This window comes from Galendromus occidentalis, unplaced genomic scaffold, assembly GCF_000255335.2.
Source record: "Galendromus occidentalis unplaced genomic scaffold, Mocc_1.1 scf7180000075420, whole genome shotgun sequence".
Lineage (NCBI taxonomy): Eukaryota > Metazoa > Arthropoda > Arachnida > Mesostigmata > Phytoseiidae > Galendromus > Galendromus occidentalis.
Window position 1 is genome coordinate 62807 of NW_003803410.1, and position 26190 is coordinate 88996.

At 51.0% G+C, this 26190-nt stretch overlaps 4 protein-coding genes across 4 annotated transcripts; 1 reads left to right on the plus strand and 3 right to left on the minus strand.

Annotated features, from left to right (window-relative positions):
* Nucleotides 1-14: 14 nt before the first annotated feature.
* On the minus strand, nucleotides 15-4001 carry LOC100903484 (insulin-degrading enzyme). Its single transcript, XM_003737190.2, has 4 exons — nucleotides 1522-4001; nucleotides 1138-1416; nucleotides 753-939; nucleotides 15-619 (listed from the first exon to the last, which is right to left on the minus strand). Exons 1-4 carry the CDS (start codon nucleotides 3770-3772, stop codon nucleotides 337-339), a joined length of 3000 nt encoding a protein of 999 aa, XP_003737238.1. The 5' UTR covers nucleotides 3773-4001; the 3' UTR covers nucleotides 15-336.
* Nucleotides 4002-6330: 2329 nt separating this feature from the next.
* LOC100903631 (peroxisomal acyl-coenzyme A oxidase 3) lies at nucleotides 6331-9088 on the minus strand. Its single transcript, XM_003737191.1, has 4 exons — nucleotides 8787-9088; nucleotides 7743-8607; nucleotides 6945-7638; nucleotides 6331-6867 (listed from the first exon to the last, which is right to left on the minus strand). Exons 1-4 carry the CDS (start codon nucleotides 8920-8922, stop codon nucleotides 6484-6486), a joined length of 2079 nt encoding a protein of 692 aa, XP_003737239.1. The 5' UTR covers nucleotides 8923-9088; the 3' UTR covers nucleotides 6331-6483.
* A 2160-nt stretch (nucleotides 9089-11248) lies between these two features.
* On the minus strand, nucleotides 11249-11821 carry LOC100903769 (adult-specific rigid cuticular protein 15.7). The gene is made up of 2 exons (XM_003737192.2): nucleotides 11795-11821; nucleotides 11249-11679 (listed from the first exon to the last, which is right to left on the minus strand). The coding sequence occupies exons 1-2, from the start codon at nucleotides 11798-11800 to the stop codon at nucleotides 11287-11289; spliced, it is 399 nt and encodes a 132-aa protein (XP_003737240.1). The 5' UTR covers nucleotides 11801-11821; the 3' UTR covers nucleotides 11249-11286.
* Nucleotides 11822-12578: 757 nt separating this feature from the next.
* Ttc30 (tetratricopeptide repeat domain 30) lies at nucleotides 12579-15729 on the plus strand. The gene is made up of 11 exons (XM_029110512.1): nucleotides 12579-12715; nucleotides 12822-12996; nucleotides 13086-13193; nucleotides 13337-13483; nucleotides 13613-14068; nucleotides 14187-14284; nucleotides 14424-14570; nucleotides 14718-14898; nucleotides 14967-15089; nucleotides 15298-15426; nucleotides 15544-15729. The coding sequence occupies exons 1-11, from the start codon at nucleotides 12579-12581 to the stop codon at nucleotides 15727-15729; spliced, it is 1887 nt and encodes a 628-aa protein (XP_028966345.1).
* The last annotated feature ends 10461 nt before the right edge of the window (nucleotides 15730-26190 follow it).

Sequence of the window (26190 nt, forward strand, 5' to 3'; positions counted from 1 at the left end):
GCCGGGATTTATCGCATGGACGTCTTTATTGAATATATCGTATATATACTCCCTCGCGACCATCTTACTGCACCGTAGAACGCTGGAGCGAACCGCACATGTGAGAGATTCGATCAGGCGAGCTACGAATCCGTGACAACAATCATCCAGATTCGCTATAATTGACCCAACAAAATATCCGAGCCAGCTAGCTCTGTTCCGATAGAGGTCATGGTCGCTACCCCGGTAGAGCCAAGGCGCTCCCTGGAATTGATGTTGATCTCTCGGATCCTCCTTTCTCCCGGGAGAGGAAGAAGAGGTGAGGCTGGTCCTATTCCAGGAGGAGAGCTCGAGATCTCAGAGCTTCGGTTGGTGGAGCGGTCGTTCGATGTAGGGGTGGGTAGCTTTGAATTTAGTGACGTCATCGATTGTATAGTCCGCTTTCACCCCCTTGGTTCTATCGCCGGGCCTGCTCTCTGACTCGATTTTGACGATCATTTGTTTAAGAGCGGACCCTCCATGAGCGACGTGTCGCGTGTAGAAATCGATTACTTCGTCCTTGGTCAGCTTTCCGATCTCGTCGGCCTCCAATTGCCTCCGATTGAAAATGTACTGACGAGATGAGATCTCGCCCCACATCCTGGAAAATGTAGAAGTTGCTCAAATACGTAAATGGCCCGATACTCGAGAGAACAATATGCTCCAGCTACTATTCGGTGCGATAGCCTCGGAGACCATCAGAGCCGCGTGGCAAGCAGCTCCCACATACTTACTGAGCAAACTTCTCCGTCAATCGCTTCGGTTTCTCAAGCTTCAGGGCGATGAGGGCTTTTTTGTGTTTTCCGAACTCTTCGTCGCTCATCTCGGTCAAGATTTTTTTCAGCTTCCCATTGACAAACTCCTCGATACGCTCCGATACGAATGTTGGATTCTTGTCGGACTGAACTATGATGCGTATGCCTACGAGGAAATGAGAACTGGATGACGCTCAGAGTGATCCTTCAGCCAATGACTTCTCGAGAGCTACGCATCATGGATATTCGGCGATTCTTGATACCAAGGAAGATTCGGCTGAGCCGTCAATAGCAATGTACCTTTCAATCCCCCACCTCTCCCCCTTCCAAGCTTGTTTATTCCCAACGAAGCTCCCTCACTCACCATATGTTCCTTGGCTACGTCTTGGTCCTCCTGTTACAATATAGCCGAGCTGTTCCTGCGTCCGTAGAACGTCGTAACACGGCTCTTCGAGGATCTGACACAAGAGCTCATTGAGAGCGATACGATGAATGTCTTCTGTATCCAGAGCGCCCACTTGGTAGAACGTCATGACCGAGTTGTTTGGATGGACTTCGTTAGTCGCATTGAACTCGTAGACCTGGCCGTCATTCAACCTATGCTCGCGGAAGTTCTGAGTCTCGTCGAATGAGAGCTCGCCAACTGAAATGCATAAGGACTTCTATCGATGCTTTCATGAACAATCCCCTTGAATTCGATAACATATAGTAGACGTCGCACCTCATTATCATCGAATGAAGAACTTACTCTTGAGGATGCGTCGGACCGCGTTCGACATGTTGTGCGCTTCCTCCGAGCGCAGGTTGCCGTACACGAGGCTCTCGACTGAGACCCGTTGCAAGAATTTTCCAAGGAATTCATCGCATTTTTCCACCGTGCAATCTGCCATGGCGGCGAGTTGCTCTTCGTAACTCCAATATTTCTCGGTCAGAACCATGTTCGAGTAGTATATAGCGTGCTGGTAGGGCTGTTCGGCGCGGAAATTCTTCAAGCGACGAACTAGAGCCTCTTTGAGAATCTCGAATCTTTTCGGATCGATCTTGAAGCCAACGAGCCGTTCGCAGACTTTCTCGAGCAGGGCCTGTTGCCGCTCACTGTACCCTCGAACTTTGATGCTCACGCCCTTCGGGGAGCTGTTAAGCTCGTAGGAAAGTCCTGCGATTGTTGCCGGATAGAAATACTCATTATTGGCATCCGAGAAACATGTGACCGCCATGCTCAACAGGCACACGCTAAGAGGGCTTTCATAAACGATGGGATTCCGCAATTCGAATTGAGCGATGCTCGTTGGGAGTTTGAACTCCTTGTCCTGCATGAACCAGAGGCGATTGCTCGATTCGCTGACGAGCAGGTTCGGGTTCGAGGTGTATTCGGGCTCCTCTTGGGCCAGGACCAAATTAGTTGAGATGAACTCGTTCTTACGCGGCAGGTGGAGGTTCTCGTTGAGAGAAACTTTTTTCCACGCTTCTATCTTCTCATCGGGGATGTCTTCGATGCAGTACTCGGTGTGATAGTACTTCTCAACGAGATCGGTCTTGCCTTTGAAGTTTTGAGAGACGAGCCCGATCCTAATTTTGTCCGGGGTCAGATAAGTCATCAGCTCCTTGATCAATTCCGGCTTGTAATCTTGGACGATATAAGCGCCAGATAAAGTGTCTTTCCAATCGAAAAGTTGCATTGACTCAGTGATGGCAGATGCATATCTGATTGGACTCTCCTTCGATTTGAATCGGAAGTGCAACTCGCCGACTTTCTGAACTTCCTCGAAAATCCATTGCTGGGGACCCTCCTGTCGCAGCAGCTCAAGGTACTGGAAGATCGCGGTTACGATTTCGTCTGCGTGCTCGAGACCCTCGGGAGAAATTAACATAGATATGGTGAAGAAGCTGAATCCGCGTGCCCCGGATCCTTCTCCCCCAGACAGCGAATTGACCCATCCCTTGTTCTTGAGATAAGATAGCAAGCTGCCCTCGCCTTCGTGACCGACTAGATGGCTCAGGTAATGACTCGGGCTACTTCTGTACTCTTTCCGCATGTCGGGCATGGGGAAAACTACCATCATTTGCCGAGAATCTTTCACAGGTACGATTTTGATCTGTTTTCTCAGTTGCGCCTCTCCAAAGGGATGTTTCGGCCATGAAGGGGCTTCGATAGCCTTGTCCTTCACTCCTCCGAATAGAGTCACCGCCATTTCTGTCAGATCCTCCAAGGTCTCCTTTCCGTACAGGCAGACGACCATGATGTTCGATGAGTAGTATTCGGAGTGGAAGTCCAGCAGCGCCTGTCGGACGTCAATCCCCTCCTTCAAGGGTATATCATGCAGAGTTTCCTTCGAACCGGTGCCGAACTTACTGAAGTCGTGCTCGGCATCGCTCGTCGCACCCTGGAGCCTCCACATCCTCCACAAGTCCTGCTTGATATTCTTCTGGTGTTCATTGTCGACAGCGAGTAGCTCCCGATCTGTGCAACTCTGGGTGAAGAGAGGCTCGAGGAAAAACTGAGCGAATATGTCGCTCGCCTCTCGGAAGTTCTCCGGCGTCACGTCGAAATAGTAACAGGTGTGATCGAGGGCGGTATAGGCGTTGAGCGCACCTCCGTGGTTTGACAGGAATGCGTGATAGTGATTTTCCGCGGGGTATTTCTTGGTGCCGAGAAATAGCATATGTTCACAGAAGTGCGCGAGTCCAGGGATGTTCCGTGGATCCGTCAGAGACCCAACTTGAACAGCGAGGGCGGCCGCGGATTTGTCAGTGGTGCTGTCCGACACTAGGAGGACTCTGAGACCGTTCTTGAGCGTTAGTCCACGGTAGAGCATCTGATCTGACTCACTCTTGACAACATCGTGTGTGCTCAAGATTTGATCCGAAATGTTCGATGCCATCTTCGCAGCTAAAGACGATGAAGGATGATTTAGAAAGGAACCGGCGACTTTGTCCCAACGAGTTCTTCTCCTAAATGCTATTGATCTAGTGCTTCTCAGAGCTCTCAGTGCAATCATGCCTCGCTGCAACTCGAGCAATTAGAATGATAGCACGTGAACTCTTCCTCTCGGTCAATCAACATTCGATTGCGTTCATCCCGTACTGAAACCGGTATTACTTTCTGGCATGTGTCTCGTGTCTTCTCGGTTGAGTGAGTGTCTCACACACGGCACTGGTCGTCGTCGTCGTCGAGGGTCAAACTGGGTGATGCTGATTCGACACAAACAGAAACATGCGGCTGCTGCTGTAGTAGGTAGTAGTTCTGCGTTCTGCTGTAGTCTCCAGACAGCAGACAGCAGTGAGTGAAGTGAGAAACAAGCGACGATGTTTGTAAACAAAGTCTACTGCTGAACTCCGTTGCCCCTACCCTAAACATGAAATTCGGCTTGGGTGCTCCTCTCCTCGTCGTCGTCCGCCGCCCCTCCTTCTTCCATTATTCTGCTAGGCCGAGACGGGGAGTGGAGGCCAAGCATTGTGCACTTGGAGATCTTTAGCGACTTCCCGCGATGCCGGCTGTGGCGGGAATGATAATGATTCCATGACGAACAATGGGTCCGCGCGGGAGTGCGATGTGCCGTATTTCGACCAGGCTGATTTCCGATGGTGCATGCTTAGAGTTGTTGGACATTTTTTCTGGGGAAGTCGAAATTCTTCCTCCAGAGCAAATTCAAGGCAGGAGTCGTTCGAAGCATCTTTATTTCACAGTTTCACAGCGTCCATCGCTCTGACGTGATACCGCTGACTGAGACGGAGCTCGATCCCCTAGCACCGCTCATCACATAGCGATTTCTCGACCCGCATATCGGAATATTTGTAATATTCGAGGGCTGAAAAGCTCCCAATCGAGGCGAGCCTTCGCGGAATAATGCAGGGCCAGTGAGAGAGAAATTCACAAAGTACCGTATTTATTCTAATAGAATGGCATGCTCCAATTACTGGCATGCTCCAATAGAACGGCGACCGTATGAGATTCCGGAAAATAGAGCGGCATGCTCCAATAGTACGGCATGCTCTAATGGAACGGCAGGGAAAAATAACTTCGGGTAAGGTGATATAAATTGTTAGATTCCGCAAAGATATCAAGGGTACACAAAACGATTCATCGTAAGTGAAGGCAGAGATCGTTTGAATACTAATTTTTGGAAAAAACACGGGTAGGCTCCATCGAAAAATAGAACGGAATGCCACTCTATTAGAATAAATACGGTATACCTCTCGGAGCTCTAGCTTATCCGCCGATCGGTCTCTCCGCAAGAATCAACAGGGACATGATACCAGGTGTATGCATATGAAACCGGACGATAATTTTTTTTCGAAGCATTCATTTACTGGAAAAGCAAATCGACAGAGTTTATTCGAAGTATATGCCGTCGCTAGCGACACACTTGTTTTCACATCAATTTTTTCATTTCAATTTTTCACATCGTCGGAGTTCGCGAAGTGTTGGTTTTTCAGTGCGTGGCCCATCGTCGCGAACAAGTGGTAGTTTGACGGAGCCAAGTCTGGAGAGAATGGGGGTGGGGTAGCTGTTCCAACTTCAGCTCACAGCCAGCGTTTCCTGGGTCGATCTCGCCTTGTGCGCAGCTGCATCATCATGGAGCAGGAGGTAGGAGCAATTTTCGTTTCCGGGTCTTCGTATTCGGCCTCTTCTAGGCTAGCGCTTGTGCCAAATTGATCAGCTGCTCTTGATAGCGAGCCGAATCAAATGTTTCACCCGGCTGTACAAGTTCAAAGTAAATTGCTCCTCGCATATCCCACCAGACACACAGCATCAACTTTTAACCGAACCTGTGTGGCCTGTGGACCGTTGGACCGGGCTCTCCTGGGCTGACCCAAGCTGCTTTCCGCACCGGATTGTCGTACAGGATCAATTTCTCATCACTGCTTATTATTTGATGCAGGAAACTCCTTCTCTCGTACCGTTCGAAACCCTCGGCGCAATGTCAAGAGTGTTCCACGGAAAACGATCGGGAAGCTGCCCGAGGCAAGCATGAATTGGGATTCGGGCCGCTTTCTCGTCGTCCGCGTCTAGTAGGTCTAGAGGAGGTGAAACTACATCAGAAAAGCCCCAAGCCAGTGAACCACCGCGCGCGAGTTACCATCTGAGTCATGCTCGGTCTCATCTGAGTTTTCCTCGCTTTCTCTTGTATCTGTTTCGGATATCTCGAGAAAAGCCTCGGTCGTGGTGGAGTAAACGGCACCGAAGGTACTGGAAAGGTGAATCACGAAAGGAGGGCAATGAAAAGATCATCTTCGACTAATCAATGAGAGCAGCCTACGTTCCCGAGAGTGACAAAAAATGGCTTTAAGAAACGCCAGATGCCGAGGCACACATATTCGGCCAATAGAAAACGATTTTGTGCGAACAGCTGACTCGAAGTAGAATTCGTTGAAAATTGAAAGAAAGAGATGAAGCTCCGAGCTAGTTGAGAATAGTCACGGGTGATACTATTCGAACTACATCTTAAGAGAGAGGGAGCAGCGCAAAGAGGACATTCCCACGTAGATCGTAGAATCTCGCGGAGGGATTTCCGTTGCGATCGGTGAGGTGCTCTCGAAGCAAGACACTCTAGGAATATCTCGAACAAGCTTTCCACCCTCGATCATGAGTCGAGCATGTTATTTTATCATTGAAACAAATACACTATGATGACATAAATGAACGTATTAGTATAACTATACATACAACGGGCAAATTCTGGGAGCGGGCCGGATGCATTCGACGATTTCACAGTCTCGAGGCCACGCGAGGTTTGTTCAGGAACTCGGTCCACCAGTCGACGCGTCCAGTACTATTTCCTTGCGAAAAACTCAGCATCAAACGTTTGTAAACTAAACCATCAGAATGACCCAGTACAGAATTCAAAGCGAAATCCGGTGGGGCAATCGCGTCAGCCAGCGCGACCGCCTCGTGTCTGAGCTGCGCGCAAAGATCCAGGAGTTGGCGGCGTATCGATGAGCTCAGTTCGGGTCCACCGAAAAACAGGTCGCTCGAACGTTTCTCGATCGACCAAAGAGCGAATAAGAGGGTGATTTTCGTGAGAAGCTCTCTGGGTACATGCTCTGTAGGCGATTCCTCCGCCATCTGATCGAATCGTTCGATGATGACCATCTAGGAACGAGAAAATCGGTTAAAATCATTTCCAATTACCCATTGTCAGACGTATACATCTGAAATGGACCACTCACCTCAATGAAGGCCAAGGATAGCTCTCTGGCTAAGAAAACCTGCGTGTTGTTCTTCGCATGGAACGGGTCTCTTCCATCTTCAGCGAGCTTCAACGCTTTCTGCCATCGCTCCAAAAGGCTGCAAATCAGCCATTGATACATTTCTATGACTTCCTTGACTGAGAAGTCAGCCGTGCTTGGTCTCGAGCGCGACTGCGCGAGGATTTGTTTCCGGTCCTTCAAGAACTGTAATGACGGCATTTCGAGGAGCGAGCTTTTCGAGCCGTCGACCGACGCGAGAATTACGTTGCTGGTCTGTTGCAAGAGCACATTGTTGTCTCCTTCGTATGTGCAATTAGCGTCATGGTCGTTCTTGGTTTCTCCTATGCCAGCGGCCTCCAAATAACCGTGCCCTCCGCAGGCCTCACGAGCCATCTGCAATGCATCTCGCGCCAGCCACGAAGTGAAGCACTTGGCGGCACACGATACAATATGTAGCTCGACACCTCGTTCTGTTCGACCAGCAGAGCGTTCCCCGAAGAGCGAGCTAATATGGAAATTTATAAACTCCCTATTCAGTGCCAAAGCGTAGTAGTCCATGATGACCGCCGCGCATAGATACGGCATGACACGCCATTGTTGCAGTTGATATTCCAAAACCGGCAGCTCGTCTTTGGAGTTTTCGACGCCGAACTGTCTCCGGACGGCCGAGTACCTGTAGGAGGTGAAAATATTACATCGCAATCCCGTTTGGCATCTAATCCCGTTGTGGATCCGTATCAGGAGAAGCGATGACTTGCAGGAATGGCGCAAACATACCTCGTCGCTATGACCGCGGCTTTGATGAGGTTGCTGGTGCTCATGCCGACGATTGCCACGCGTCCCATCGAGAGCGATCCCAGAGTCATTCCGAATCTTTTAGAGGAGTTTTTCACAGCCGAGACGTATTCACCGTCCTTGGTGACGTCTCCGGTACGGTTGAGGAGGCACTCCCGAGCGATGCGATACCGATCGAACATTACGAAGCCATTGTCGACTCCGTTCAGGCCTATCTTTGGTCCCATGTCTCCGACAGTGACTCCTGGGAACGCCACCAGAGTCTTCCGGTCCCTAATGGGCACGAGAAATCCGTGGAGTCCGTGACAAACCTTGTCGGCAGTGTAGAGCTGGGCGAAAACGATGGCGTCCGTGGCGGTCTGTCCGAGGTTCCCGGACCAAACTTTCGCAGCCTCGATATCTGGAGTGTGGAGGACGAACTCCGCCGTTTCCGCATCGTATCGGGCCTCAGTTCTCATCGCTCGGGTGTTTGTGCCATGGCTGAGCTCGGTCAGTGCGAAGCATCCAATGGCTCCGAATTTCATGAGGTCCTCAACGAATGCAAAGTGTCGCTGAGTTCCGAGGCCGCGCACGGCACCGATACACATGTCGAAGGCCAGGACTTTTTTCAAGCATAGCGACCAATCCAGCGATCCAATGCAGTTATTCAGAGCGGCTGACAGGGTAGGGTTTTCGAAGAACTCCTCTTCGGTGAAGAAACGATATTCTACGAGGCGCTTCAACTGCATGAAAGTTTTGCGCCGTTTCTCGAGCAGATCGCTGCGATCCTCTCCCGGCGTCTTCGTGAACAGCGGATCTTGCTCGAGACGATCGTATACTTTCGCCTTCAAACGTACGATTGCTTCACCTGTGGAAGGGGTTCGTGTTCAGGCTTCGATTACGACCCAAATAGCCTTCCGACCATACTTGTGATTCGATAATGGGTTTCCACGCCGGATGGCCTCCGATCTGGAACCATCTACTTCGCATGACACGTCACTAGAGGTCGCGCGCGACATGGATTCCCCAAAGGATAGTGATACTCACTTTCAAGCAGTACTTTCAAGCGTTTCCAGTCGAAGGAAGCCTTCTTCCGATATTCACTCAGAGGGCCACCGCAGGGTACGTCCCTGAGCACCTGATCTATCGGCGTCAAAGAGGCATTTTCCGGAGCAATCACCATAGTGAAAAATTATCTCAGCTGCAAATGCCGTGAGCACCGAGGGATGCTATGGCTGGGGAAGACTGTACCGGACGATGTAACGCCCAAGCTTCCACGGACACGTAAGATTCGACTCTCCCTTCACTCTCGAGGGTACAGGAGGTGAGCGTGTCCTACATACAACTGTAAGATGACACACTTGCTCCGCCAATTCCAGACTTCATAATCCCGGGAGTCACAGATAAAATAAGTACATTGGACCGGTTGAGAGAAAGGGTTGGCTCCGTCTTTTAGCTCCAAGCTCTGTCGGATAAGGCGCTCCCGCTCGGCGAGCGACTTCTCCCCACCGGAGTGCGGCGCGTACGGCTCGCCACGATAGGAAGGCGATCGCCACGGCGCCGCAACTCTCTCTCGAGGTGCCTCGAGCTGGAAGTCTTGACCTCTTGGTATTTTCTTAAGCATCGAGCTCGGAAGCGGAATCTCCTCATCAAGTAACTTTTCATGTCGATTAATGTCAGGGCAGCGTGAATCGCGAAGGTGCGCGCTCCCCAAGGGAAGACTTCGCTCCTATGGAGGTCTATCCTACGGCTCATCGATTCCAGGACGGAGAGTCCCGAATGGAAGGGACGGGAAGGGACAGAGGGGGAAATGAATGGTCCCAAGGTCGGAGCATTGCGGAAATATCGACACTTGACGAGCGTTACAGGAGAGGCATCCGAGATTGCCGTCTCCTGTCAGTCGCCCTTCGATTCGTAGATCGAGCAACCACGATTTGCGTATTTTTCAAGAAGGGAATAAAAGCAAGCTCAATCCCACTTTGATCACGAAATGACGTACCGGGGGGGGAAGCTGGCTTTCCAGAGAGCGGCGAGACCTCAGGACCTTCTGGAGCGATCAGAGAACTATCGCTGCTCTCAAATTACACCACCGGTGGAGGATTTCGACCATTCGACCAGCAGGAGCAGCTCGACAATTTGCTCATACAGACTTCGGTTCTGCGTAAAAACCGCAGGAGGGCATCGGCTCTCTGAAGCCATTGTATCGCCAGCGGTCCGGGTGCTTCGCCACAGAAATTCCCGCGGAAGAGAACTGACAAATTGACAATACTCAGAGGTCCTCGAGGGAGAGATAGAGCCTCTCCGCACCCCAGAATTTATGTAGCGCTTAGTGCAGCAAACCGCGCTTGCTTAGTAGGATGGAGTCCTCGTCGAACCGATGGTCGCGAGGCCCGGGAATCGATCATGTTGACGTCGAACCGAGTGAAGCTTTCGTTCCAGGAAGGGACCTTATGTCTGGCATGACTCATGAATTGGTGGGGGCTAGTGACCTGCGAGTTCCTCCGATCTTTTGAAATCTCTTCAGCGAGCTCAGCGAAACGTATCGATGCATGATCGAGACATGATCGAGGGTACCAGAGCCGCCTGTTCCTTCCCTTAGCGGGTTCTGGAACTTGCAGATTCGAAATTGAATCCCGAATCTTTCCCTAGACTCTAGAAGACATCCGTAGTGACCTCCAATGGAGGTTTTCTTCACGTAAAATTATTCCGTATGGATTTATGTTCCCGATGCGGATTCCGCAACTTTGTCCTTCTCTCGAGCTGTGCTCATGAACTCTGCATCGCACCTAGATTCAATCATTCTTCAGTTAAGCGCTCGGTAGCGATATCCGGATCCGGGTATCTTCCTTGTCGCAAAGCTATAGCCTTTGGAAGATGTGCGACCAGCATTTTCCCCCGCTGCGAAAATGGAACTTGAGGGAGCACTCCAGCGTGAAGAGCACCGTTCCGATAGAATGAGTGTCGGCAGTCCTTCATCATGATTTATAAGAGGCGGAAACGCCTTCATTAGACTTCATGATGCGCTTGTTCCGAGTATTTCCGCATCTCTTTCGCAGTCAGCACGTAAATGTTCCCTCTGGAGGATGCGGCCGGGACAACAATCGCAACTACTACGGCGAGAATCGAAAGCAGACCGACGTCCAAATGTTAGATATTTTGTTAAAATGTCGAAAGCTCCCTGAGAAACGAAACCTAATGTCGGTACACCTTGGCTGTGATTTGATCCCCCGCCAATCGAGCTTTTCGAATATTTCCGGCAGGAATTTTCTCGTTTTCTAATTTCCCTAAAAACGCGAGTTTCGTCACTGCAAGACAATAAGCTCCCACCGACTGTATAACTCACTGATTTTTGGTGGCCGCGCGAGCCCTTGTTAATTCGGTGGTGGTTCCCGTTCTGCTCCACCCTATCGCGTTGGCGGCAATTTTTTTCAGCTTCGTAGCGAGCGAGGCTCGCGATTTATATAATGCCAAACAGACGAGAAAGATCTCCCGCACGCTTTCAGAGGGATAGACACTTTATTTACAGAGAAGACTAAGAGATAACCTTTTAATATCCATGGTATCCTGAGTGTGCGGCATGAATGGCTCCCGAGGGAATGGAGTTTCCGAAGTCGGAGTGGTAAGGAGCGAACGCGGGCTCGCTGCTCTTGGTTCCAGGCTCGTTGGTCTTGACGGAAGCTCGGAAGCCAAGCTTATCGGCTTGGTACTGGACGCTACGGTGTCTGCCGTCGATTTCACCGAGGTAGTAGGATCCGACAACACCGTGGTATCCTCCCTTCTCTTGACGTCCGTTGACGTTTCCGTAGCCGTCCTTGATATCGTACTTGAAATCGTAGTTTCCGTGGTCGTCCTGATGTCTGTAGGCGGTCGATTGCCCTCCTTGGCCTCCGTAATGGCCAGCACAGGCTACAGAGAAGAGACAAGCAGCGATCAAGAGGATCTGCAAAAGAGGATCACGTCCGGTGAATGGCAGAAGGGAGCATTTTGCTAAGGGCAATAGTTTCCGAGAATCCGAGCGAATCCCGATGGTGCTCGATGAGGGACGAGATTCTCACATTCATTTTCACTCCGGGTGGGTGGGTCTGTGTCTTCAACCATCGAGTCGTTCGGGTTAAATAGTCGAATGCGAACGCGTGAACGTGAGAGAGGGTGAGACACTCCACAGAAACGCGCGGCCAACGGACTGTCGGCCCGAAGAGAAATTTCTCAAAACGTACTGATAATGATAATAAAAACGAATTATAAAAACTATATTCGAATTCTCCTACGCTGGCCAGATTTCTCTCCAGGCATTGCATGATGCTCGTTTATCTCCGTACAACTCCTTCGACTCATGTACGCGTACGGATGGCTTCCCAACACGGCTACGGCCAGACCCTCAAACATCGATCTGGATGATCAGTAGCCGACGACTACCATTTTTTTCTCAAATAATTATCGTCTGCCACTGGACGAAACATATTGGCAACCTCGGATACTGTAAAAAAAAGGAGCGGGGAGCGTCCCCCTGAGGCTGCGGCCATGTGATGGCTCACCCGCGCATGATCCCAACCGGGTACCACTCGAGAGGATCCCTCAGAAGTCTCCGTGGAGGCTTTCTCGGACATAGATGTACTGTAGGTGTATTGAGCATATCCCCCGGGAGTATGTGCACGTATGGTGGAGCGCGAATTTCTGCGGTATGTTTCGATGAATGAAACCCCTAGGCATGAGTGATTCGGAGTTGCGCTCCTCGACCGCATCAACGATCTCCATGGCAACTGCCACGGTTCCGCCACAAAGAGGAGCTCCCAGCCGTCGGTGGGGATATCATTGTCTGGAAGAAGCTCGATTGTCAAAATGGGATACACTCGTGTTGTATACGAATTGTTCAGAGACAGCCGCTACGAGGAAGCTGTTGGTTTTTTGGGAGATCAGTTACAAACGAATCCCGGTTCACGACCTGCGCTCTCGCTGCTCGCCTACGCGCACTACAGGTACGCCAGTGGCAACCACAAACGAAGATGAATGCCTTAATTATTTCCGAGCGGTTCCTCTCGGGTTACGAAGTCCTGATTTTCCGCTGGGAATCCGCTCTTGCAGACTCCAGGATTACGTCAACGCGGCAAACTGTTATGAGCAGCTGGCCATGTTGAGTATCGATGAGAAAACCGCCAATCAGTACCGGTTGCACTATGCGAACTCGCTCTATCAGGCGAGTCTCTTCGATGAAGCTTACAAGGTCACCTTGCAAATGGCGGACTTGACAGACTTCAAGGTGATAGGAGACGACCAGATCATTTGGTTTCCCGCAAGACATTTAAGAGGGATTCAATTTACGGATGCTAAACCGATTAGCGGTTCCAGCTATCTCTGCATAAACTCCGGGCCGCCATCGAGTATTCGAGAGACGACTTATCTTCTGCATCCAAGGAACTCCAAGCAGCAGAGGATCAAGGGGACCCCGATGTTCAGGTAAAGCCCGTACCCAAGAGGAACGGAGACAATAATTACTCTCTCGAGGAATATGTAAATCGCTTGATGAAGTAATGTTCGGAGTGATCCAAACACGGAGACCTCGCTTGTGTCTCATTCTGTGGACAATGGGTCGAATGCAGGTGAACCACGCCTGCATCCTCTTCAAAGAGAACAAATTCGAGGACGCGAAGAAGAAACTACAGAGCGCCATGCAGGCTCAAGGATACAGCGCGCAGCTGTATTATGCGGCGGCTCTATGTTGTTACAAACTCAAGCAATATCCACAGGTATGGGAATGTCTTCACAACTCGATCCCTTCTTCGGGGCATCCTCCGAGAACAGGCACTCTCCCTCCCCATGTAGATTCATGAGCCTGAGTGAGGCGAAAGTTCATCTCTAAAACCTTCGCGCCGCAGGCATTGAAACACATTGCCGACATCATCGAACGAGGAATCCGAGAGCATCCAGAGCTCTCAGTTGGCATGGCCACAGAGGGAATCGAGGTTCACGTTCGAAACTCGGCCGTCCTCCGCGACACAGCCCTCATCGAAGCGTTCAACCTGAAAGCCGCTATCGAGTTTGAGCTGAAGAACTTGTCGGCGGCGAAAGAAGCGCTCACCGACATGCCACCCCGAGCTCAACAAGACATCGATGCCGTCAGTCTGCACAATCAAGCATTGATCCAAGTCGAGTCAGCTCCTTCTTCGAGTTTCGATAAATTACACTTCCTGGTCGAACAAGGCACAGGTCCTCAGGAAGCTTTCGCGAATCTCGTCCTATTGTACTGTCGCTTCGAGCATTATGACCTAGCAGCGGATCTCCTCGCGGAGCATGCTGACATCGTCCATCTCATGCTGTCCTCTCACGTTCAGGTTCGTTATTCAGATGATGATCTTGTAGGTACATCAGCCAAGTGCCTTCTAGAAGGGCACTCTATCGAGCCCAGATTTCAAATCGACTGTCGTTTGCTCATATTGGAGAATTCCGCAGTCGTTCCTCGAAGCCGTCATCGCGTGCCAAACCTCCCCCGATGAGGCTTACCAGAAACTGGACGAGATGGCCCATCGTCACACCGAAGTTTTCAGAAGGTAGTCGACAAGAACAGAAATGGGACAGTAATTGCCTACTTCAGGGACTATGAATGTTTTGTGGAGGTTCCCCTGCAACTTCACATTCTCGACTTGGGCCTTACACAGCACACGGAGTAAATCTGGAACCATTCTCCAGGTTGAAGAAAAGCAGCGCAGACGCGGAGTATGAAGAGGAATTGAAGAAATATATGCCGGTACTGATGGCGCAAGCTAAGATCCATTGGGAATTGGAGAATTACGTCCAAGTTGAAAAGCTGTGCAAGAAATCTCTCGAATTCTGCGGGTAAGTTCTCTGTCTTCAAAATGCTCGCGGGGGGACCTGTCGGGTCGGCGTCGCGAAGGCCAGATGAGACCTAAGTTGATGCGTATTGGTGAAGTTTTTTGCGTACCGATCTAATGGGAGCTCTTCCCCCCCCGGCACCCAACACAGAGAGCAGGAATCGTGGAAAACCAATGTGGCGCACGTCCTCTTCATGCAAGGCGATCGATTCAAGGAAGCGTCCTCCTTCTACGAATCGTTGCTAAAGAACGCACCGAACATACTCGATGTGCCCGCTGTCGTTCTCGCAAACCTTTGCGTCTGCTACATAATGACGAGTCGCAACGAAGAGGTAAGCAAAGCGGGCTCGGACGATATTCCGTCTCCGATTGCGGATAGCTAATCGAAAACTTTCCCTAGGCCGAGGAACTCATGCGTCGGATCGAGCAAGCGGAGGAGCAACTCGCTTACACAAAGCCCGAAGACAAAGTTTACCACCTCTGCATAGTGAATTTGGTGATCGGAACCCTTTATTGCGCGAAGGTTAGTACTTCAAGTCCATACTCCTTAAGCGGGTTCTGTCTAACAATGATTGCACTCTCGCTCCGTTCCGATGCTTCGCTCCGCGCTGAGCATCTTGTCGGCTGTATCCAATGATCGAATTAATCAGGAACGTCCCCCTCATCTCCGAGATACAGCCCCTCCCGTCGCACGGTCGGCTCATTCTGTGTGACGCATTGCGATTTTTCAGGGAAATTACGATTTTGGTGTGTCGCGGATCATCAAGAGCATAGAGCCGGTGTCGAAGAAGCTCTCGCCAGACACGTGGTTCTACGTAAAAAGATGTTTCCTGAGTCTAATCGAAAACTTGACCAAAAAGGTCTGTGGAGCAGAGAGTATCGGAGCCTACGAATCCACTTCTCCGCCTTGTTGGACCTCGGGATATGCCCGATGGTAAATTCTAAGCGGTTTGCTACAGAATCCCTGATGATTCCAGGTTATCGTGGTCAGGGACGCTGTTGTGCACGATTGTCGCGTGTTTCTATCTCAATGCGAAATTTTCGGCGGCGATATTCGAGCGTCGGTCGACGACGGAAGGAACACATCGGGACTAATACCGGCAGCGACCGTGACTTCAGAGGCCAGACTCCTTCTGGCACTATTCGCATTAATTAATGAATGAAGAGTTGTTTCGTATATACATCGTTCAAGCTACCTATCCGTATTAGCTCGCTCATCGATAGTGAGGTGTTCGTGTTCCCGGGGATTGGATTGAGGATATGTAAATTATTTACAGAAATGAAGATTTCAGAAGGAACAATCGTGGGCTCCTGCCACGAGGATGGCAGGCTTTCACGCGAAGATCTCTTTGACTAGGTCGGGAACAAGCACCAAGTCGTATCCTTGGGACGGACCCAGGAAATCGAGGAAGTGCATGTTTCCGAGCTCAGTACCCGAGGTGACCGTATCCTCCGTGGGCAGCATGAATGGCTCCGGAGGGGATGTGCTCCCCGAATGCGAAGCAGCAGAGAGCGGAGGCGGGCTCGCTGCTCTCGGTTTCGCCTTCTTCGGTCTTTACGGCAACTCTGAGACCGAGTTCATCGGCTTGATATTCGACGCCGCAGTGTCTCCCATCGATCTCTCCGAGGTAGTAGGACCCGACGACACCGTGGTGGCCTCCCTTCTCGTGTTGTCCGTTCACGTTTCCGTAGCCATCCTTGAGGTCGTATTAGAATTCGAAGTTTCCATAATCATCTCGGTGTCTGAGGTCGCTCGAATAACCGACAGTGCTGGCGAGAGCAACAGTCAAACGGCAACAGCCAGCAGGAACTGGAAGAGAAGCTTGCAAGAGACGTCATTCGGACTGGATCAGTTCACGAATTGGATAGGCTAAGCTTCTGGACCATCGAATGCCTTGGCCAAATCCCAGCCCTGGGAGAACGATGGACACAGCACTGGAGATCGGGACACGATCCGTATCCCGATCAGGATACGCATGCGCGAGTCCGCGTCGACGTAACTGACTCTCATAGTGATTGCGGGACTGAATCAACGCATACCGAATAGTGGTTTCCGAGCAGACTGATAAAGCGGGCTGAATAGTGATAGCGTCCGCGAAGCCAAGAGAAAGGACCGACGACTAGCTAGCTCCGGCCACTACGGTCTTCTGGGCAAGTTGGCGTAAGAAGAAAATTGCGCGGGCGGTGGGTGCGATCAGAATCCCGCTGAAGAGCGAGGTCGCATTCGTGGTCAGGTGGTAGATAACTTGCGGGCGGCCACCAATGGTAATCACACGATCTCACCAATGTGGTATGGTTCTTATGTTAGCCGATACCCGTCTTATCGAAATCTCCAGCAGAACTGAATTCTTTACGGAAGCAGATTGGTGATATGACTCTATGTATGGCGTCACTGTTCCCCTTTCTTCACTTTCCGATAGGTGTGAGTCGCGAGCTTATTTTTCTGTGGCCGTAAATCGGATGCTGGATCGAATCCGGAGTCCTGGAACTCCTCAAATTTCGCGAAAATCCGATTGCTCGGGAGGAGAATTCCTCCACCGACGTGTCAGCCTGGGTAGCTGACTACCGTGGTTCAGAGGCACGCTCACGGGCACCCATCAGATAGATTCCACGTATGGGCATGCTCCGATTGACGGGTACCCTCAAAGCTTCCGATTTAGGGGCACCGTCCAGCGTCCACCGTCGTTCTCGATCCCGAGGCAAACATCAGGTCGAGAGGCCACTAGAAGTCGTTGGATCTATTGCAATGTGGGGTAGGGTGCAACTCAATGTAAGCCTGTGATTTCTGTTCCCGTCCATGGATCCCCTCGTTCAGGAAGCGTGCTGCAATATAAAGGCCCTTCCATCTTACGGGCGCCTATCTGGAGCTTCAGAACAATGGAGGGGCATGCCCTTCACTAGGAAGAATCACGGTATGCATCTTCCCGATCTTGCAGCGTTGCTCTCACTCATTCGGCGATGAAGTCGCGGGATTCAGCAGCGAGGGCGCAAGGGACTGTCCGCCCGGGGCGGCACTACTTCAGGAGTGCCACCCTTCCCCCCCTTTTGCATTGAAGATAATCGGAAGTCTTCTCCTTAGAGGATAACGGAAAATCTCTCGCGGCGCTCCGACACGCTACGGCGTCGGATATTGAAAAAGTTCGCAGCGGGGCTACTCGAATCGGATTATGAGGGAGACGAATTCTGGGAACCCCCCTCCCCAAGCGGCTTGTTTGCCTCGGGGTGAAGAGGCGAGGCAATCGGCCTTGTCGACCGCGTCGTGCGCCGCACCGCTTCTAGGCTTGAGCGGGGAACTTCACTTTTGGCGGTGGCGGAGAGAAAAAAAGCCCCTGGCAGGTAGTGTCAGAGACATTTTTGTTTAGACGTGAAACACATTCTCGATTGCCCCAAAGGATCCTTAGGTATTGATTCGTATATCGAGGTACACATGATTCGGTTTCGTCCGATGTGAAGTTTTCTTAATTCAATCGGTGTCCCCCCGACTCTACATGGAACCTGGACGGGGTTTCCATGATCGAGGAACAGTCCGTGCTCGATTGAGTAAAACTCGCCATAGTGAACTTCTTTCCTCTATTCTCTAATCAGACATTGAGGCTCTCGATATCCATGCTCGAGAGCACACCTCCCGACGCCGCGAGCGCCATTCCGAATCTCGAAACAGTGCCGAAGATGGTGGAGTCGAATGATTCGGAGGGTTTGAGGCAGACGCTACTAAGAGATATCTACGAAGACCAGATGTTGTGACCTTGCCGAGCCATGTCGCTTGTGTAAGGAGTGGGTTTACTGAAAGCTATGAGGAACCAACCGACCTGCGGCCGACTGGGGCGCCCCGTTCCTTGGCGCCATCGCGAAGCACGGTCGTCCGTGATCCTCCCCTTCTCGCCGGGCAGCTTCTCCTCCCGAATATCTCGAGCTTTCCTGCCCATTTTGCGTATTATATGCCCACTCGCCTCCTGCTTCGCCGCTGAGCTCGGGCGCCTCGCCATCGGTCCGTCTACCATGTTCGAAAACAACGTTATTATCTTGTCCTCCAGAGTCGTTAACAATTCTCTGCAACCTAAGTTTCATGTCAATAGCACACTCGCTTCTGGCCGCTGCCATAAACTTCAGCGTGACGGACTCGCAGAGCACGCCGTTTACAGAGGGGGAAGGGGTGACACTGACTTTCCGCTCCCCCGTCTCGTGATCGATCTCGATCGATCGAAAAATAGAATGCGCTTCGTTTTCCCATGCACCTGATACCCGATTCCCTCAAAGTTCGATTCAAGTATTTCATCGAGCGACGGCGGGATACTGTTGCTCTGGATAAGTCTGCTTTTTATCACGATTTCTTCGCATACTAAGCTGAATTTTCCGGGCGTTGTCGCAGTTTCGTTCAGGTCCGAAACTCCCTTGCCCTTGGAAACCGGATTTCAATGCCCCATTCGAAGGTGGTGTAGAGAAATTCCTCTAGATCTAGATGACTTCAGCTACTCCCTGATCGCGTTGAATCTACGGTCACGTTCAAAACATCGTGTGACACCGCGGTTCCGTCTGGAGTATCGGCGACCCTTCAGAGATTTCTCTCTCTGGGGCCGGTCGCTGCTCTATCATTTGCAGAACCCGATCTGCGACTCGCACACTGGACGAAGTAAGGGGGAGCGATGGTGCATACAATAATAGGAAAGAGCGCAGCGGTGGGATTGGGGGACGGGATTTGATAGTTTATCCTCAATTTTCGATCGCTTCTCGAGAGTCTACTGTGGAAATTCCGGCGGTAATCGGCGAGACCTACATTGATTCGCCTACGAGAGTCTTGCCGCACTGACAGGTAGAGCCTGTACTGAATAAATCAGTTATTTATGCGGTTTTCTACACCTCTTCATTGGGGTCAGATTCGAGCTCATCTTGCGGAACATATTCTCCAGAATCTCGTGAGGAATATACACAGCTGTTCTCCCGTAAATTTCCATTCTACCAGCGGAAACTTCATCATAATTGGTGTCGCATTCGCAGAGTTATTAGATGTCAAAAGCGGACAAGATTTCGTTACACGAAGACGAAGTTTAGTTGGATATACCCCTCAGTAAAAAAAAAAGAGACGTTTCACGTCAAAATCCTGCGAATTCCCGTCTTTCTCTTGATGAAATCTTTGATTCTCGGTGAGAGGACAGCTCAAATAATTTTCTCATGTTGGGAGGACCCATCACATGAGAACGATGACCCTCAGATCCATTGGAAAACCCATCCAGAGTGATCTGTCTCTTTTTTTTCGAGAGATTGCTCCTGGAGGCCACTTCGAGGGTCTCAGGCGATTCCTCCTCTTCCACAATTGTCTCCGAACTACACTGGGACCATTATGAAGAATTGGTGTCACCGTCCAGAGAGTCGGCATCCGGTCGAAGATATGTTTGCATCGACGCTCCGGGACTCGGAGTTTCCTTCGAAATACCGTGTTTGTCCTTCAAATGCGTGATGAGGGCGCTCGTCGTGTTTTTACTCTGAAGAACCTGAAGATTCCACCCTTGAGGAAAATCTTCAGCCTCGACCATAGATATCCCGTATCCCCAATGTCGTTCGGCGCAGCTGAATCTATCCTACTACCCACTCACCTTCAAACAGGTTATGCATTGCACTTGATTTGAGCTTTTCAAAAACCAATTCCGTACCCAACTCTTTCTATTCAATACTCTTCTGAAATCACACATGATCCTCCAACGAATTTCAGAGAAGATGTACTCTCTAAGACAATGATCAAGCCGGGAGCGTTTGATGGCTCTCGCAGCACGAGCAAAGAGTATCGTTGATGTTTAGATTTCGAACGCTTGGGCAACGAAAACGTCGATGCACGCTCCGCCGCTGTCAGGTCTACATCCAACCTGCCTTCGGACGTGAAATCTCAATGTTAGGTGCTGTGCGCCGAGACCGAAGATGATATTCCTCGAGCTATTCTAGGAGCTGAGCCTATTGTCGAAAAACTCATCCGGAGACCATATCATATTCGTTCTCGTATTCGGTAATGGGCTAGAGAATAATTTTCGGGCCATTTTGCGGGAGCTATGACCTATGACTGATCCTCAGGCCTTCTGACGTCTAGACTGGCAGGCCTCGGTTTGCGAATATTAATCGAAATATACATGCGATTGATCGCGAATAAAAACCGCGATTTCGAGCGGTTAATCGCGATTTCTAACCGCGGTTAGAAACCGCTGCAATGCCTAGTAGGAGGTTCACCTTCGGGTGACGGCGTTGAGCCAAATTTTGATTTTCGACTTCCGGTTGACACGTAGTAAGTTGAAAATTGGTGAGGCTCTGCAGATATATGATTCCTCCGCCCCGTGAATCAGAAACCGCGCCAATTCGCCTCCTCCGCCCTCTGCATAAACTGCCGTCTCAGCCGGCCGACCTGTCGTCCGCCACATATAGTCATTGTCATCACTTGGCTCCCGCTTTCGGCAGGGTTAAAATCTACTAGAGATGGCCCGCTCACGAGGCTTCGAAAGTGCAGCTTCGGCTGTTTTTCCTCCGTCGATGAGCTGCCGGAGGCTATGCGCCCTCTCATCACATTTCTAGGTGAGTAAAGTTCGGCGCATTGTGGAGTATGTCTTTTCTCTGCTCGATCGCCTCTTCCAATATTGTGTAAGGGAATGCTTGAGAAGCGTTCGGCGGAAATCGCTTGCGAGAACAGAAACGTTGAACAGCACAACCGGGAACTATCTGGAAATCCTTATGGTGAAACAGTAAGACGTTGATCGTTTCTTCTCCAGCGGATGAACTTATAGATCTCCATGCGTCTTGGGACGCTGAGGGCGTGCTTCACCGAGAAGTGCGCGTGGAGGCGTACCTTGCCGTCGTACCCGATGAGCTGGACACTCCGTCCTCCTCTAGCCCCGAAATAGAATAAAATGTATGCAATCAAAAACCGTATTTCTTCTAATAGATGGGCATGCCCTTCCATTTTTTAATCCCCCGGTTTATTATAAGGTGCCCGTCTGTCGCATGCAATGATCTAGAATCCTCTCAGGTGGTCCAAGTTTCGGTCTGGGATGGGGGCAGTCATAAATCATGGTTATGATTATGACTAGCCTTAGTCATGATCCCGTCTTCAGATAATCATAGTCTTGCCTATGATTGAAATCATAGTCATCATAGTCATAATCACAGATTATTATATTATGAATTATGACTATGATCATGCAGGTAATCATACGATTGATTGAAAAACTGAGACTGTGGAGTTTTTCTGTGGAGTTGACGGATTTTTCGGGTCGCTGATCACGATGGTGAAGTCAACTTTGTCATATGTGTCCATTGAGGAGCGAAACGGGGCGGGGTTTTCTCAATCTCTCAGAGCATACACCCAAAACAAAGGCGAAACGCTCCGCATGTGAAGCAGTATCAGAGGCAAGTCGACCCTACTGCAGAAACTTTCGGCCACGGATGAGCAGGAAGCTGCACCGATCGCGGACCTGTGTAAGAACTTGTCATTGCGAAAACGCATACATAAAGGAAGAACTTCTCGTTGATTCATCAAGAACAAGAAAATTCATGATGGCAGCGGAGACGATCGATCCATTGCGGAACCTGAAGTTGGCTGCTCGCCATGCCCTCAGCAGCCCGTTTTTCCGTCCAATCAAAACGGATCCACTTGAAATCGAAGATGAAATTCGTCGAACCAAACCCATCACGGCTCTCTGCAAGCAATGCTTGTCGTCGGGAACTAAGGGAGGGAGAAGGAACGTCGAACTTTCCATCGATCGAACGTCGAATGTGAACGCGCACCTCAGGAAACATCACCCACATTCATATGCGGCGTTATGCAAATGGCTCTCGGAACAGAGAATATCGTTCGCCACCCGTAATCCGCGAAGAGTAGTCGAACTTGCAGCTTCGGCTGTTTTTTCCTCCGTCGATGAGCTGCCGGAAGCAATGCGCCCTCTCATCACATTTCTAGGTGAGCGAAGTTCGGCGCATTGTGGAGGGTGTCTTTTCTCAGCTCGATCGCGTTTTCCAATATTGTGTGTGGGATTGCTTGAGAAGCGTTCGGCGGAAATCGCTTGCGAGAGCAGAAACGTTGAACAACGCAACCGGGAACTATCCGGAAATCCTCATGGTGAGACAGTAAGGACTCGATCGTTTCTTCTCCAGAGGCTAAGATCATGAGTATGCAGGCGGCTTGGGATGCGAGAGGTGAGGAACGCCATGAATTTCGGGTCATGGCGTTCCTCATCGTCGAGCCGATTGTAGAATCGGCGTCCACGTCGGGATCCGATTGAGTGAAAAGGTATGCAATCAAATACCGTATTTCTTGTAATAGATGGGCATGCCCTTTCATTTTTCCCCCGGGATGTGCTCGTTTGTTATAAGGTGCCCGTCTGTCGCATGCAATGATTTAGAATCACCTCAGGTGGGCCAAGTTTCGGTACGCCGAATGCATTTCTTAGCAGCCGGTGATGGATGATTTGGAGGACGGTTTCTCAACAACGTTTGCTTGGGGCTCGTGTATGTGTTAAGCGTTGTAAGTGGGCAGATTGGAGAGGAGTCACTCACGGGATCTTGTTTTAGGCTCTTCACGTTTCGAGTTTCGTGCCGATGATCCCGCGATTTCGACCCCACTTCTGAAAAATCGTGGCTCTTAAGTTGGCGTCTCGAAACGCCATCATCATCGTCGATTGACAAGTAGTAAATTGAAAATTGGTGAGGCTCTGCGGATATGATTCCTCCGCCCCGTGAATTGAGAACCGCGCAAATTCGCCGCCTCCGCCCTCTGCCGGCCGACCTGTCCGCCACACATAGTCATAGTCATTCTCGTTCTCGTTCGCTCGACATTCAGTCTCGTTTCTGTTCGCGCAGTTAGAACAAATTTCATAATGGATCGAGATCTAGGCCGAGAAACCGTCACGTCGGAAGTTTTCACGTCCCCAAATGAAGTTCCCGAGGTGATGCGAGAGGTTTCAGGAAGAATCAGTGAGCGAAGTTCGACGCATTGTGGAGTATGTCTTTTCTCTTCTCGATTGCCTTTTCCAATACTGTGTGCGGGATTGCTTGAGGAGCGTTCGGCGGAAATCGCTTGCGAGAACAGAAACGTTGAACAGCACAACCGGGAACTATCCGGAAATCCTTATGGTGAGACAGTAAGGCCTCGATCGTTTTGTAAACGCCCGATCGTGAGCCACGTCGGAGGTGTTTAGCCGGAGACGTGGATGTAGGTATTTCGCCGGCACGTCGCCGGAGGAGCGACTGGAGAGAAAGAGAGAGACTGTCGCTAGCTGTCAATTCAGACAGTAGTTACAGACAACAGCTGGATTCGCCCGAGAGTGCCATAGCTGTCGAGGAAGGACCTTGTTGTCCGACGATGACTGTCGAATAAACGTGTTGAACTGACTCAAGTGATTTCCCTGTTCTTGAGGTGAATCCAGATAGTAGGCTCCCATAAAAGAGTAGTGACTACAGTTTCTTCTCCAGCTGCTATGGTAGCCCGTGACCATGCCGAGTCGGACGCACGGGGAGAGCTGCGTCGTAACTTTCGGGTGACGGCGCAGCTTTCGGTCTGCAGGGAATTTAGTTAGGCTTCTGGGGTTGGGTTCCCCTAATTAAATTCCTCCAAAGATGAGGGGTGGTGTACGGGCTCCTCCTCGAGGGAGAGCTAAACGACACCGGGCTCTCCCAGCGGGACTGCCAGTACCTTGCCCGGCACTATTGGTTTGATCTGACCGAGGAGGAGCAACGGCCCTTCCGGGCATATGCCAGGAGTCTTCTGACGGGAAGGCGGGGCACAGTGCCCGAACCCACCTTATCCCGGCACTTCCGGTTTAAGCCGCCTCGCCTGGGAGCCTTCGCCGGCAGTTATCTGCGGCTGCTGCGCGACATGCAGTCGGGGGAACCGCACGCGCTCACCGTTCCCTGGGGCCAGGCCCAGATCCAGATCGATCTGCCGCGGTTGGACCCCATCGGGGCCGCCGCAGGCCAGGAGGCTCGCCGGGAGTATGTCTGGAGGTTGATGCGGGAACCGGGACTCGCCCCGCCCAGCGAACGCACCCCGAGACCGATCCTGATAGCGGGGAGGCCATCCTTCCCGAAGGCTCTCGGCCCAGGGCCGCACCGTGAAGATTTGAAATGTTATATCATGTCGCCTTTTTAATACAAAAGTGGCTATTTCCTTTGATGCATACTGATACGGTTTCGTTCTTGAGTCTTGAGGGGAGGAAATTGACTTTGTGGCTGTGGTTGTGATTTTATTTCTTTTTCGGGCATTGTTTGATGGGCCAGATCTGGCGTTCTGAGGTTTGGTTGGGAGGTTTCCAAGGGGTAGAGCTTTCTTATAGGCCGATCGAGGGTTTCACCGGTGCCCGTCTTGATAGTGCATGATCGTGCGTTTTCAGGTTTCGAATCGTTTTTCAGAGACATCACCCTACACAAGGGCCAGTAGGCGCGATCTGCGTTCGAAGCCTCCAGGAGGCAGATGTCTCCAACTTTCAGCGGCCTGGCCGCGATTGGTATTTCATATTGGTATATTGGTATATTTATCAAGGGTAAGACGGGAATTGGCAGGATTTTTTATCGGCTTGACCACCATGAGGGGGCGGATTCTCGGGAGCTCCCAAGAAGGCTATCGGGGGTTGCCGTCATCATTGGCCTCTGTCTCTCTACTAACGAATCTCGCCGAAAATTGCTGCAGCCGCGAAGGGTAAAGATTTTCCGGAGAACCTATGGAGTGAGAGCGGGGGTACGGGAAGGTGGGGGAACGGGGGAGTGGGGAGACGGGAGAGTAGGGAAACGGGGGAGTGGGGAGACGGGAGATAAAGGGAAACGGAAAAGCGGGGAAACGGGAACGTGGGGAAACGGGAAAGCGGGGAAGCGGGAGATTGGGGAAACGGGAAAGTGGGGAAACGGGAAAGCGGGGAAACGGGAAAGCGGGGAAACGGGAAACGGGAAAGCGGGAAAGCGGGGAAACGGGAAAGCGGGGAAACGGGAAAGCAAGGAAACGGGACGCTCACCAAGAGCACGCGCGACCAAAGCAAGCGCACCCGGAGCCAGCGCACTCGGAGCCAGCGCACTCGGAGCCAGCGCACTCGGAGCCAGCGCACTCGGAGCTAGCGCATGTGTAGTGAGTCTAGCGATACCGAGTCGCCGCGAAGCGGCGACCGGGAGCGCTGGTTTATATATATAAAAACGTATGTCTGTCTGTCTGTCTGGTGTCACCTATAAACTCGAAAACGGCTGAACCGATCGCCGTGAAAATTTAGGAGCGTGTTCTGGGCGATCCAGCGGTGGTTATAGGGGGGTCAGTTCTTCGATGCAATGAGTCCTTCTACCTTAAAAAAATTATTTGAGTGCTCCACCCACGAAAATACGAAAACTCGGAAAAAATTGAAAAATCGCAAATTCGCAAAATTCACAAACGTCTGAACCGATCGCCGCAAAAATTCAGGGGTGGGTTCTCGGGAGTTGTAGAAAAGCGATGAGGGGGTCGTCGTGCCCGTATGATGAGGATGAGCTCTTTTTCCCTTGGAAATTGAGTACCGGGTCCCTCACCGGAAATCGTTCGGCGGGAGTTTCCAGAGTTCTCCAGAATTTTCGTGATTCCTTCACATAATCTATAAATCTGTCTGTATGTCCCCTATAGACTCGGAAACAGCTGAACC

What these genes read in the sequence shown, in the direction of transcription:
- LOC100903484 (XM_003737190.2), bottom strand. Translation starts at nt 3,772, where the DNA reads ATGATTGCACTGAGAGCTCTGAGAAGCACTAGATCAATAGCATTTAGG. An exon ending in ACGTAGCCAAGGAACATATG is followed by an intron (nt 940 to 1,137) that starts GTGAGTGAGGGA and finishes ATTTCCTCGTAG; the next exon opens with GCATACGCATCATAGTTCAG. An exon ending in TTGACGGAGAAGTTTGCTCA is followed by an intron (nt 620 to 752) that starts GTAAGTATGTGG and finishes TACATTTTCCAG; the next exon opens with GATGTGGGGCGAGATCTCAT.
- LOC100903631 (XM_003737191.1), bottom strand. Translation starts at nt 8,922, where the DNA reads ATGGTGATTGCTCCGGAAAATGCCTCTTTGACGCCGATAGATCAGGTG. An exon ending in GCCGCGGTCATAGCGACGAG is followed by an intron (nt 7,639 to 7,742) that starts GTATGTTTGCGC and finishes CACCTCCTACAG; the next exon opens with GTACTCGGCCGTCCGGAGAC. An exon ending in TATCCTTGGCCTTCATTGAG is followed by an intron (nt 6,868 to 6,944) that starts GTGAGTGGTCCA and finishes TCTCGTTCCTAG; the next exon opens with ATGGTCATCATCGAACGATT.
- Ttc30 (XM_029110512.1), top strand. Translation starts at nt 12,579, where the DNA reads ATGGGATACACTCGTGTTGTATACGAATTGTTCAGAGACAGCCGCTAC. An exon ending in AAGGGGACCCCGATGTTCAG is followed by an intron (nt 13,194 to 13,336) that starts GTAAAGCCCGTA and finishes GGTCGAATGCAG; the next exon opens with GTGAACCACGCCTGCATCCT. An exon ending in AACTCAAGCAATATCCACAG is followed by an intron (nt 13,484 to 13,612) that starts GTATGGGAATGT and finishes TTCGCGCCGCAG; the next exon opens with GCATTGAAACACATTGCCGA.